The sequence below is a fragment of the Nelumbo nucifera genome, chromosome 1, assembly GCF_055504915.1.
Source record: "Nelumbo nucifera cultivar China Antique chromosome 1, China Antique-T2T, whole genome shotgun sequence".
NCBI lineage: Eukaryota > Viridiplantae > Streptophyta > Magnoliopsida > Proteales > Nelumbonaceae > Nelumbo > Nelumbo nucifera.
This window is the reverse complement of record NC_142649.1, coordinates 157,622,591-157,636,814: the sequence shown is the minus strand read 5'-3', so window position 1 is coordinate 157,636,814 and position 14,224 is coordinate 157,622,591. Positions and strand designations below refer to the sequence as shown.

At 38.6% G+C, this 14,224-nt stretch overlaps 1 protein-coding gene across 17 annotated transcripts in view; it reads left to right on the top strand.

Moving 5' to 3' along the window:
* The window catches only part of PSAT1 (phospholipid sterol acyl transferase 1), a 129,653-nt gene that overhangs the window by 82,373 nt on the left and 33,056 nt on the right, over positions 1-14,224 (top strand). For all 17 annotated transcript variants that reach the window (XM_088894913.1, XM_088894909.1, XM_088894907.1 and 14 more), the window contains 2 exons: positions 13,532-13,583; positions 13,679-13,750. In XM_088894913.1, the coding sequence (XP_088751039.1) occupies positions 13,532-13,583; positions 13,679-13,750 (124 nt within the window). The remainder of the gene's footprint in view (positions 1-13,531; positions 13,584-13,678; positions 13,751-14,224) is intronic.

The window sequence follows — 14,224 nt, the reverse complement described above, 5'->3', positions numbered from 1 at the left end:
TAGCCAATATATGCATGAACCAGGACATCTCATATGCAAGCAATTAACTGAATTTTATCCTATCTAAAAGGATGCCTTGGCAAAGGGATGTTGTATTCTGATCACGACCATCTAAAGATTGAGGCTTACACAGATGTTGATTGGGTAGGGTCCATTGATGATAGTAGATCTACATGTAGTTATTGTGCCTTAGTTGGAGGCAATCTAGTTTCATGGAGAAGTAAGAAACAACCTGTTGTTGCTCGTTCTAGTGCTGAGGCAGAATACAGGGCAATGGCTCATGGAGTGTCTAAACTACTCTAGTTGAAGACCTTATTGATTGAGATGGGCATTCAAGCAAATGTCCCAATGAGACTATATTGTGACAACCAAGCAGCGATAAATAATGCCCACAATCTTGTCTAACATGATTGTACAAAGCATATTGAGGTGGATAGACACTTTATTAGAGAAAAAATTGCTAGCGGAGAGATTTGCCTTCCTTTTGTAAGGTCAGAAGACCAACTAGCTGATTTTCTCACTAAAGGTGTTCACCATCCAAAGTTTGCTAAGAATCTTGCCAAGCTGGATATGATTGACATATATGCTCAGCTTGAGGGGGAGTGATGAGAATGTTTAGACAGGGGTATTTTAGCCTTTTCCTCTTCTCTTGTACTCTCTTTATATTTGGGCACCCAAGTAAGGGCTTCCTTGTAATTTTCTCTTTTCAAAATATAAAGAATTTTTGAGGGTGTGAACAATAACTAACACACACCTCTCGACACATCTCTCTTCTTCTCTCCTCTTCTTTTTTCTCTTATAAACCCTATATTTATAACTCTTGTTCACCAACTAGGAGAAAGGTAATCATGTGGGTCTATCCAAACTTAACTGTTTTCCTTTTTGAAGAAAACTGAAGAGAGTAGACCTTGAGAGTTCGGCAATAAGGGTTTGAGAGTGAGAGTTTCGAACCATACTCTCTCTCAGCACCCTAACACTATTTTATTAAGATAGATTTGAATAATTACAAGGAGGCCCTTAATTAGGCAAGAAATTACAAAGAACATAATATAGACAGGATGGGCCCAGAATAAGGCCCATTACAGAAAAACATAAATAATAAGAAAAGAATAAACAGCCTATGGGCCATTCGGCCCATCTTCTCTACATTCCCCCTCAAGCTGAGCATAGATGTCAATCATGCCAAGCTTGCTAGTATCATGCTGAAGTTTTGCCTTGGGAATGCCTTTGGCGAGAAAATCTGCCAACTATTCTTCATATGTGATGAAAGGAAGACATACTTCACCCGAAGAGGCCCTTTCCCAAATGAAATGCCGATCAACTTCAATATGCTTAGTTCTATCATGTTGCATTGGGTTGTGAGCAATGTTGATGGCAGCCTGATTATCACAGTACAACATCATTGGCTTGTCATGTTCAACCCCAAGTTCCTCCATCAATGATTTTAGCCATAATAATTCAGAAACTCTATGTGCCATGGCCCTGTATTCTGCTTCAACGGAAGACTGAGCAACAACCGATTGTTTCTTGCTTCTCCAAGAAACAACATTACAAGCCACCAAGTTGCAATACCCAGAAGTAGATCTTCTGTCATCAATGTTTCCGGCCCAGTCAGCATCGGTGTAGGCTTCAAGTTTCATATGACCATGCTTGGCAAACTGAATTCCCTTTCCTGGGGAGCCCTTCAAATAACATAGGATTCGCTCTGCTGCTGCCATATGAGTGTCTCGGGGAGCATGCATGAATTGGCTAATGCAACTGACTGCATATGCAATATCTGGCCGAGTCATGCATAGGTACAAAAGTTTCCCAAGAAGTCTCTGAAAGATTCCTTTGTCTTCTAACAATGTCCCATCTGAGGCAGAGAGTTTATGACTCATATCAATAGGAGTAGCAACTGGTCTAGCACCCATCTTTCTAATTTCAGAGAGCAAGTCAAGAACATACTTCCTTTGGGAGATAAGAATCCCATCCTTGGATCGAGCCACTTCTATGCCAAGGAAGTATCTCAATTCCCCCAATCTTTAATTTCAAACTCTATATGGAGAAAAGATTTTAGATCATGAATTCCTAAAACATCATTACCAGTCACTACAATATCATCTACATACACAATGAGGTATACTGCTAGAGGTCCACTCCTCTTCACAAAAAGAGTATGATCGGACCGTGTTTGCACATAACCAAAGTTAACAAGTGCTGTTTTAAATCTCTCAAACCATGCTCTAGGAGACTGTTTTAGTCCATAAAGGGATTTCTTCAGCCTGCATACCTTTCTTTTCATATCAGTTCCATACATCCCTGGAGGAAGAGACATATAAACCTTCTCATGTAATTCACCATTCAGAAATGCATTCTTCACATCCAATTGATAAAGGGGCTAGTCAAAGTGAGTAGCTAAAGATAGAAGAACCCTCACAGATGTCGTCTTGGCAACAGGTGCAAAGGTCTCCTGATAATCAATCCCATATGTCTATGTATAGCCTTTTGCAACCAGTCTGGCCTTGTACCTTTCAATGGTGCCATCAGCTCGGTATTTGATAGTAAAGACCCACTTGCAACCGACTGGATCCTTCCCTTCAGGCAATCCCACCACCTTCCATGTGTCATTCTTGTGTAGGGCATCGATTTTAGATCTCATAGCATCCCTCCATTCTGGAATCTTAAGAGCTTCTGACACAGACCTGGGAATAGGGTTAGAAGCAACAGAAGAGAGATAGGCAAAGTATGAAGGTGAAAGCAATCTGTAAGAAAGGTGCTTGGAAATGCAGTGTGCAGTGCACTTCCGTTTTCCCTTCCTAACAGCAATGGGAATATCAAGGTCAGGGAAGGATGACCCCAAAGGTGCTGAAACTGTACCTGTTGTCTCATCTGTGACTGGAAGTGTATGAGGCTCATGTATTATAGGAGAAACAAGCTGCACATTTCTGGATCTTTGCCTTTGATACACCTTGGGATTGAGGATAGGACGAGGAGGTAGAGGTTGAAGTGTACTGGGACAGGGAGAATGGAACAACTGATCCACCCTTGATACATTTGAAGGAGAAGCAGACACATCAAAAGACTCAACTGGGACAGGAAGAGGAAGAGCAAACACCTGTGACAAATCCTCCCCCTGTGGACAATGTCCTTCTGGAGAGGAACCATAAAAGGGGGAAAGCTCATCAAAGGTGACATCCATTGAGACATACCGAGTGCTAGTCTTTGGATCAAAACAACAGTAACCCTTCTGTGTGGGGGAATAACCAAGGAATATGCACTTTTGAGCTTTGGGTTCAAATTTATGCCTTTTGACACTTGGAACATGTACATAACAGGTGCAACCAAAGACACGAAGAGGAACAGGAAAAAGGTCCTTGTTCGGATGAAGGAGATTGAAGGGAGACTTAAACCCCAAAACCCTGGATGGCATACGGTTTATAAGGTAGGTAGCAGTAAGAACAACATCACCCCAAAACCTTGTAGGAACATGTGAGGCAAATAAGATACTTCTTGCAACTTCAACAATATGCCTATTTTTCCTTTCAGCAACTCCATTCTGTTCTGGGGTCCTAACACAGGACCTTTGATGAACAACCCCCATGTCAGAGAGATAGCAGGATAGGTTCTTCTCAAAATATTCTTTTGCATTGTCAGATCTGAAAATTTTAATCCTGGTATTAAATTGAGTTAGAACAAACTCATGGAATTGTCTTACAAGCCTTGGAACTTCATCACGGGATTTCAGCAGGAATATCCAAGTGAACCGAGAAAAATCATCAATAAACAGGATAAAATATTTGTAGCCACACATGGAGGGTAAGTGGTAAGGCCCACACACATCAAAATGCACAATATTAAAAAGAAAAGAAGATCTTTTATTGCTCATAGGATAATTGTTTCTACACTGCTTTGATAACTCACAAGACTCACAATGAAGTCTGGACAAACTAATTCCCTTAAACAGTTCAGGGAATAGATGATTCAAGGCAGAAAAAGACAAATGACCAAAACAACGATGATACAACATAATCTGACTAATAGACTCTGAAGAAACAGATCCGAGAGCAACATTCCCATGATGATCAGTGCATTGTCCCGGAGTATCAAGCAGGTATATTCCGTTCGCCTCATGGCCACTCCCAATCACCTTCTGAGACTCTAGATCCTAAAAAACACAGTAGGAAGAGAAAAAGGTTATACAACAGTTTAGTGACTTGGTTAAACTACTTACAGACAACAAATTTGTATTTAGTTTAGGTACATGAAGGGCAGAAGGTAGGAACAAGGAATCCGTAGCCTTGATGGTTCCCTTACCAGAGATAGGGGCAAGTGAACCATCAGCTAAAGTTATTTTATCACGTCCAGGAAGCAAGTCATATGAAACAAACAAGGTAGAAAGGTTGGTCATATGGTCAGAAGCACCTGAGTCAATAATCCGAGGGATCTTGAGATTACTTGAAGTGGTTGCATGATTGGCAGAAGCCCTTATACCTGAGTGAGCAAATGCAGAAGAAGCTGAATTTCCTGAAGGGTTGGAAGGAGAAGTCACATCACCCAGCTGACTGATCATCTTCCCAAACTTTTCATATTTTGCTCTCATGGCTGCCAACTGTGCACAAGCAGACATCTCTTCAGTATCTGGCCCGACAGCTACATTTGCACTTCCTGATCTTTTACTATCATGTTTTTTCTGAAACCGAATGGGAACAAGATTAGGATGTAATTTCCAGCACTTGTCTTTGGTGTGCTTCGGCTTCTTGCAGTACTCACATATAACTTCTTTCTTTCCTGTGCCACCAGAAGTTCCAGCACTCCCTTTAGGTTTAACCCCCATATTCGCAAAGTGATCACTAATATCAACCCCTTGAACCTGGACAGCCCTTCTGCTCTCTTCACTACTTACCAATGCATAAGCTTGTGACAATGAGACACACTCCTTGGAAAGAATATTATGTTTTGTGATATTATATTCTGGGTTTAGTCCGGTTAAGAACTCAAACACCCTGTTCCTTTCAACCAATTTTCTGTAAGTCTCTGCATCATTGGTGGTGTCCCAAGTTACAGCTTCTATTAGGTCAATCTCTTGCCATAGAGACTTCAGGGTTGAGAAATATACAGCTAGAGGTTTCTTCCCTTGCCTTAAATTCTTTACATCACTTCTCAATTTATATGCTCTGGCCACATTGCGTTTTTGGGAAAAGGTTTCTGCAACACTGTTCCAAATTTCCTTTGCTAAATTCATCCATAGGTAGTGTTGACTAATTTGTGGCTGCATTGAATTCACAAGCCACCCAATGACAGTGTAATTTTCTTGCATCCACTTCTCGTAGGATGGATCATCTTCTGGGGGAGCCTTTTTGCTCCCGGAAATGAACCCCCACTTTCCTCTACTACATACATATATCTTTACTGATTGTGACCATGCCAGATAATTAGTTCCATTTAGTTTGATTGTGGTCACAATCAATAAAGAATCACTTGGAGTCCCCTGAACCAGTCCATATTCAGCACCATTCTTGTTTTCGAACTCTGAGGAGTACATCATGTAAACACTTCAAATATGATTTCAGATGACTTCTACAAGTATACTGAATGAGGACGAGCAAGGATTGAGTTCAACCATCCTCAAGAAGGCAATACACAAGGCCAAACTACACCCGAAAGTTGTGAGAACCAAGACTGAAGCAGAAACTTCTACACGAGTCACCCAAAATAGACCTTGAGAGTTCGACAACACGAGCTAAGCTTCCAACCCTAGGATATTGAAATTCAGGCCTGCTCTGATACCATGAAGAAAACTGAAGAGAGTAGACCTTGAGAGTTCGGCAATAAGGGTTTGAGGAGTTTCGAACAATACTCTCTCTCAACACCCTAAAACTATTTTATTAAGACAGATTTGAATAATTACAAGGAGGCCCTTAATTGGGCAAGAAATTACAAAGAACATAATATAGACAGGATGGGCCCAGAATAAGGCCCATTACAGAAAAACATAAATAATAAGAAAAGAATAAACAGCCTATGGGCCATTCGGCCCATCTTCTCTACACTTTTTACTGATCTTCAAAAAATAAAAAAACTGAACATTTTTCTTATTTCCATAATGACAAATATTTTACAAATGACCAATATGCCTTCCCAGAAGATATGCTTGTATATGAGAGAAAATATCTCATAACTCTCAAGCAGAGCAAATGTCAATTATGCAGCTAATGGAGTATCATTTCAACCTTGACAATAGCATTGGTGAGAATACCAATTGGTTATTCGCCTTGGTAAATCGCATCAAAATGCCTGTCAATATCCATGTGTTTCATTGGCTTCTGATTTGAGGGAAAAATCCCTTTCTGCCCCTCTATGGTTCACAGGTAATGCATCTAAACCCCTGGCCTTCCATTTGGTCTGGTCCTGAACCATTTAGAATAAGAGCCTTTTGTTGGAAAGTAGCAAAAGTGAGAGTTAATATTTGTTAAATGCTAGAACAAAGACTATAGATTTGGAAGTTGTCCCCCCATATATGTTAAATACTAGAACAACATGACTTTCTGTTTATCTATTTTCTTTTACGTAAACCTGTAACTGGTTGTTTACATGGTATCAGAGCATGTTCTCTGTTCTGGTTACTGCAATCAGTTTACTCTTTACTCTCATATTTTCTAGTTTCTTCCTTGATCTATTTTGGGAGATACTGAAGAGGGGCTATCCGGTCTCCTTTCACTATTTATCTATATGTTTTTCTTTCTTTCTTCAAATGTTCTGATGGAAAAGTAATGTGGTTCCATCTAGTGTCCAAATATAAAGAGGGATGAAAAAGATTTTTTAATCAAATAGGTAACTGTGTGTAAAAGCAAAAAAAGCAGGGGGATTGGGAGTGGGTAATCTGAGAAAGAGGAACTTGGCTTTACTGGGCAAATGGTTGTGGAGGTTCCCCTTGGGTAATGTCAAACTTTGGCACATGGTGGATGGTAGTATTCATGGCCTTCATGTTAATGGTTGGGATGCTGGATTGAATGCAAAAGCAATGTTGGTTTCTCCATGGGAATCCAGTGCAGGTATGTTTTCTTGTTTCTTAAGTTTCAACAGTTACAAGATTTGTTCTGGTGGCAATCAAAATCTGGGAAAACCTTTGGTAGGGGTATTGTCCTTTAAAAGAATTTTTCATCCTTTTCTCTATCTCCTTTTTAAGGGTAAAGTCATCCCTTATTTATTCTTCCATTCTTCCTTAGGGTTAGGTTGGAATTTAGGTCGTGAAACTTCTATGGCATTGGATTTGGTAAAAACACTTTAGCAAAGGTTTGTGTTGACCCTTCTAAATCAGATGAAGGGATTTGAACCCCCTCTCTTGCCTCCCCCCTCTTTCTAGTTAAGGATATTTGAAGTGGACCAATACCACCCAAAGCAAGAGCTTTCTATTGGGAAGTGAACCACCTGAAAATTATTTGTCCTATATGTAATACAAATGGAGAGAGCACCTACTATCTACTACTATCTTGATCTTATGTTACTGTAAGTTGGGAATGGTTTTTTGCTCTCTTTGGATGTAGGTGGATTCCTCTACCAGAAGTTGACCCTTTTTCACTGTAACTTCTTCAATCCACCAAGGAGGAGATAGGAAATTTTATGGAGGTGCACTAGGGCAGTAGTTCTGTGGTGCATTTGGGGAGAAAGTAATGGAAGTCTATTTAGAGATAAGACCCAAGGTAGGAACATAATCATAGGAAATCTCATGATGAAAGTGGTCCATTGGGCAAAATCTGTGGAGCTCTTCAACTCCTTTTTTAGTTGATGACATTATTAGAGGATGGCAATGGGTGGCTTACTCTTCCTCATGAGAATTGGTGTCATTATACCTTAGGAACCTCCACCAGCAAGCTAAATTAAACTAAACTTCGATGAAATAGGGGGCATCTTTAGAAATCATAATGGGAATACTTTAGCAGCCTTACAAGCATTGAGGTTGGCAAGGAGTCTATGCTATACGATTTTGATAATTGAGAGAGACTTGAAGGTGGTGGGAAGGATTCCATGGTAGTATGGAAACATAATGGGGGAAATAAAGGGTTGTTGAATGGTCCCCTTCCTGCAGCAGTACTCAAACTTTGATGGATGCTGCCTTGAAAATCTAGGTGATTTTGGTGTTGGTAGAGCTGTTAGAGATTATTGTGGCAATATAATTCCAACTTATTTGATTCTGGTTGGTTAGGAATACATAGCTCTCCAGATATTATCCTTTCTCTCACAAAGTGTATCAATCTCTATATGTTTAGTCCTATCATGCTGGAGAGGGTTATCAGCAATGCTTAATGCTGCTTGCTTATCACAATATAGCTCCAAAGGACCGAACATAGTGATTTCCAATTCCTTTAGGAGTATCCTGATCCAAAGAAGTCCAACAACTCTATGTGTCATGGCCCGGTATCAACTTCAGCACTTGACCGAGCCACCGCAATTTGTTTCTTGCTTCTCCAAGTTCAAGATTTACACCCACAAATGTGCAATATCTAGTTGTAAGCCTCGTATCTCCAGCTGATCCAGCCCAATCAGCATCAGTATAGGCTTTTACATTAAGTTTATCATGCTTCTTAAACAACAATCCTTTTCCTGGACATGTCTTCAAATACCTCAATATTTTCTCCACTACTTTCATGTGTGAAACTCAAGGTTGTCTAACAACATGGACAACATAAGCAATATCAGGTCTATGAGAGATAGATAGAGAAATTTACCCACAAGTTGTTGGTATCTTTCCTTGTCTGAGTAAAGATTCTCATCCTTTTTTTGTAATCCATGGTTTTGCTCTATAGGGGTTTCAATAGGCCTACTCATTGATTTCCCTGTCTCCTTTAGTAGATCCAAGGCATACTTTGACAAATATAAATTCCTTCCCTAGATTTAGCCATCTCTATTCCTAGGAAGTACCTTAGAGGTCCCAAGCCCTTTATCTTAAACTCTGAGGCCAAAAACTTCTTAAGCCCTTTGGTCTCCTCTAAATCATTTCGTGTCACTACCATGTCATCAACATATACAATCAATGCTGATAATTTCTCTCCACTTCTTCTAGGAGATTGCTTAAATCCATACAAAGCCATCTTCAACCTGCAAACTTTCCCACTCATATTATAACTCAGTGGAAGATCCATATAAGCTTCCTCTTGAAGGTCTCCATTCAAAAGTGCATTCTTGACATCCAACCGGTGCAATTTCCAACTATAATTAGATGCTAGAGAAAGCAACACCCATATGGTGTTCAACTTGGTAACTGGAGCAAAGGTCTTTGTATAGTCTTTGCCCTCCTTCTACATGAATCCTTCTGCCACCACCCTTGCTTTATATTTCTCTATTGATCCATAGCTTTATGTTTCATAGTGTACACCCATTTACATCCAATTTTGCTCTTTCCAACTGGTAGATCCACCAATTCCCAAGTACTAGCCTTTAGTAATGCTTTAATTTCTTCATCCTTTGCTTTCCTCCATTTAGGATTAACAACCATCTCAGAGTACCTAGGAGTGGAAATAGAAGACAAGGTAGAAACGAAGGAATAATATGTTGGAGAGACATGGGAGTAAGAAACAAACTTATTTATAGGGTGAAGAGTACAAAACCGAGTGGGTTTCCGCAAAGCAGTAGGAAGATTCAAATAAGAGTTAGAAGAAACATGGATAGTAGCTTGGTCAGCTTTAGAGACATCTAGCCGGTTGTAGTCATCAACTGATGGGCCTCTTTTCCTTTTCCTCAAATGCACACTCATCTCCTTCTCAACAGTCTTGTCATCGTTAGGAGCAATCTCATCATTTTATTTAGCAGGAGAAGTCTCATCATCTTGTATAGTAGGAGTAGTAGTAACTGAAGTGGTAGTGATGCAGTAGGGCTGGAACAAACTAACACAAGACAGAAAGAGAGAGGAAGAGAGAGAGAGAAGAGAAGGGTAGAGAAGGAGAAGAGAAAGAGAAATGCCAAGGAATCACTCCAAGGGGTCCTAGAATCACTCTAGGGTTTGTAGGAATCACTCCATACAAAAAAAGGGCTCTAAAGAAATCTTCATTCATTCATTAATTCATTAATTAGCTTCAAAAGGAAGAGAATGCATCTATTTATAGAGTGACATGTGTGGTCCGGAATACTATTCACCATAATTACAAAAATGTCATTCCTTGTCTTGTGCATCAAGAAACACAATAACTTTCTATCTACTAATGCAAATAAACTGAAAATTGAAAGAAAAGCCCTACTAAACTAGAGGAACAAGATGTTATAGCCCAGGCCCCACACATGACTAGTTAAAATGACGAAAATACCCATACTGTCCAAGTATACAAAACTATCGAAAATTTAAGAAAATTCCAAATTTCATTCTTCAGCTCCTGCATTATTCTCCCCTGGTTCAAAAAAAATCGTCTTTGAGTTTTGAAGAACTTGAGGGTGAAAAGTTGATGTACCTCAATGACAAAAGTAGTAATTCCCATAGATACTTCAAAATACTTGGACTGTAGAGTAGATGTCATACACATAGCTATAAATGAATATTGAAAACAATGTATATCTGAAATACTGCCTTCTATAACCTTCATTGTTAAATAATCAATAGCATTAGCTTCTTGACCACTTACATCACCAATCAACCTATCTTGTGGTGAATCTTCTCCTTGCTTATCACTATGAACTTTCATATCCAAAATCTCAACTGCAGCATTTGGAACTTTTCCTTCAATCTCTAGTTGAGAAATCTCCATCTCTATTTGTTAAGCTCCCCTTGGTTCTTCAACAAGCTCTTGAACTTTTGCCATTATTGATGTTGTTGGAACTTGTACTATGTCAACTTGTAATTCTTGAATTGGTTCCAGTTGAACTTGTAAAGTCATGACTTACTTCCTCACTAACATCTACTACAACCAACACATTTGCATCTTGCACCTGAATTTCTTCAATTTGCTCCACTTCTATCTCTTCAACAATTCTAATCTTTTCTTGGCCTGCACCCTTTTGATCTTCAATGTTTACAACTTCTATAGGTTGAAATTCTTCATTCACAACTTTAGCTCCATGATGGGCATCAACATTGCAAGAAATCATCTTCTTTATCTTCAATTTTGTACTTTCTTCTCATTGGATTCAAATTATTTGTTGTAATCAGCTGCTTCTTCTCTATCTTAAGAGCCAATTCAAAGGCATGATCTAAGTCATAAATCTGAATTGTACACAATTCATTCTTGATATCATCCCTGAGTTCATTCATGAAACGAACTAATTTGTGCCTTTCCATTTCTATAATGTCACATCTAATATATAATTCATCAAACTTATGCGTATATTGAATTACAGATAGCATACCTTGCTTGAGATTAGTCAACTCCACATATAGATCATCATGAAAGTATTGTGGGATGTACTTTTCTTGCAAATACATATAGATCATCATGGTAATAGGATATCCAGCATACTTTAGAAATACCCGCAAGCTTCATGCATGTAAATCTAAATCTTTGTTTTCAGACATATCATGCCAATCGAAATATTCTTCTAGTATAGCAATACAATTAAAGAATGCTTGTTTGTCTTCATCTCCCTTGAAATTAGGCACTTCCCTTTCTCTTCTAACATTCTTGAAAACCTTACTCCTATATCCAACGTTACTAGATCTACTTTCTTCCACCAATTTCTTAAGTAAATCAACCATAGACCCTTCATATGGTTCAAAAACCTTATCATCATTGATTCTAGACCCATGAGATTGTTTAAGATACCCTAGGCCAATAGAATTGGTCACTTTGTAAGAACATGGTGACTAACCATTAGCTCTGATACCAAAACTGATGCAGTAGGGTTGGAACAAACTAACACAAGACAGGAAGAGAGAGGAAGAGAGAGAGAGAGAGAGGAGAAGGGGTAGAGGAAGAGAAAGGAGAGAGAAATCCCAAGGAATCACTCCAAGGGGTCCTAGAATCACTCTAAGGTTTGTAGGAATTACTCCATATAGAAAAAGGGCTCTTAAGAAATCTTCATTCATTCATTCATTAGCTTCAAAAGGAAGAGAATACATCTATTTATAGAGTGACATGTGTGGCCCGGAATACTGTTCACCATAATTACAAAAATGCCTTTCCTTGTCTTGTGCATCAAGAAACACAATAACTTTCTATCTACTAATGCAAATAAACTGAAAATTGAAAGACAGGCCCTACTAAACTAGAGGAACAAGATATTATAGCCTAGGCCCCACACAGGACTAGTTAAAATGACGAAAATACCCATACTGTCCAAGTATACAAAACTATAGAAAATTTAAGAAAATTCCAAATTTCATTCTTCAGCTCCTGCATTAGGTAGAACAAGCACCATCAAAACAATGAGGATTAGGAGGAGAGGATGGAAGAGGAGCAGAGACAAACAAATAGACTAGCTTCTAAGGAATTCTCTTCCACCCCACAATTCTCCCCCTGAAGAGGATTCCGAGAAGGTTCAAAGAAAGACTGTGTCTCACAAAAGGTAACATCTTTTGTGAGACTGTGTCTCACAGAAGGACCTCCCCCCCCTCGAATAGCCCTCGGATCCAACTTGGCTGTTTTTGGATCCTTGACATGAATGAAAATAGACACAACCAAAAACTTTTGGTGGTCTGGAGACATAGGATCATTAGGAAAAAGAACAGAGAATGGACTTTTCATCCCAAGTATCCTGGATGGCATCCTATTTATTAAGTATGATGCAGTAAGTACTGCATGAGACCAATACTTCTTGGGAACCTTGTGTTGGAACAATAAAACACCAGTTTTCTCCACAAGATATCTATTTTTCCTCTCTGCAACCCCATTCTACTGTGGGGTATAACTATAAGAGTATTGGTGTAGAGTCCTTTCATCTTCAAAGAATAAGTTCAAGGTATTCTTAAAATATTCAGCTACATTGTTTGACTTGAATTGTTTAACTTTCTTTCCAAAGTGGGTTTCAATCATCTTACAAAATATCATAGTGATTCTAGGGACTTCCTTACATTCTTTCATAAGATAAACCCATGTACACCTTGAGAAATGATCAATAAAACTGATAAAACAGTGATAGCCATCCATAGAAACAATGGTGAAGGACCTCACACATCAGAGTGAACTAAATCAAGATAGTCCTACCACTAAGGATCTCTCAACCATGGGTCCCAAAAGATACATCCTTGGAATTACGTCTTGTAAGGAGACCCAAGAATTTTAGATGACAACAGACCACCTAAATACCTAGAGCATTTTCACAACCCTCATCCCACTACTACTTGTCGGTCCCTGCTATGCTACATTTGACTAGTTTTTTCCCAATCCAGAGGTTCTCCCTACTGACTATAGTATTTAATGATATGGGACTGAGTCCAAATAGAAACTAAATGAATATACAAATATTATCAAGAAACTTCTTTACTGATATGGATATTAGTTTTTAACATTTTCATTGTACTATTAGACAAGTTTTTCAAACTATACTTTGTATAGAATGTGAGATTTAAATGGAAGGTTTTATTCATTCTTTTGAATGGACATGGGAATGCTCTTATTATTCTTGCTAGGTCCGGGAATCTGGTTGATGGAAATCCAGGGTTTGCAAGTGGTGATGAGACGGTAATAAACAATTTAGTGTTTTGAAGTAAGCATATATATATATATATATTGCATATTATATATTTCAAACAAAAGTAAACCAAATTCATTTACAGGTACCTTACCATTCCCTCTCATGGTGCAAGACTTGGCTTGGGTCTAAAGTTAACATAACAAGGGCTCCTCAGGTGTGCGTAATAATATAATAGCTTTTTTCATAGATATGCAAATTCTAGGATGCTAGTAAAGTTGTCAAACTTGGACTAAATAGAAAATCGTTTTGTTGATTGGGTCACAGGTCTAACAGTTTGACTGCCTAGTTCAATTATTCAACTTGTTCAAACAAAAAATGTGAAAAAAATAAAATTTGAAAATTTTTGAAAATGGTTCTAAATTGTCTTTTAAAGATATTTTAATCAAAATTCACTTAAAAATAAATATTGTAGGGCATAACGCATATTAACACATTTAAATGGGTTACTTTGACCAAGTTGACATTTCTAAGAACCAGGCAACCAGAAAACCATTTTGGTTGCTACTTCTTGTTTCTAGTCATTCAATTGTCTGGTCCGGTCCTAGTATCACAACATCGAGGGAAAAATTGGAAAATCACAAGCAAAAATCCTCAAAAAAAAAACTTGTTTAAAAACTTAATGTTGTGG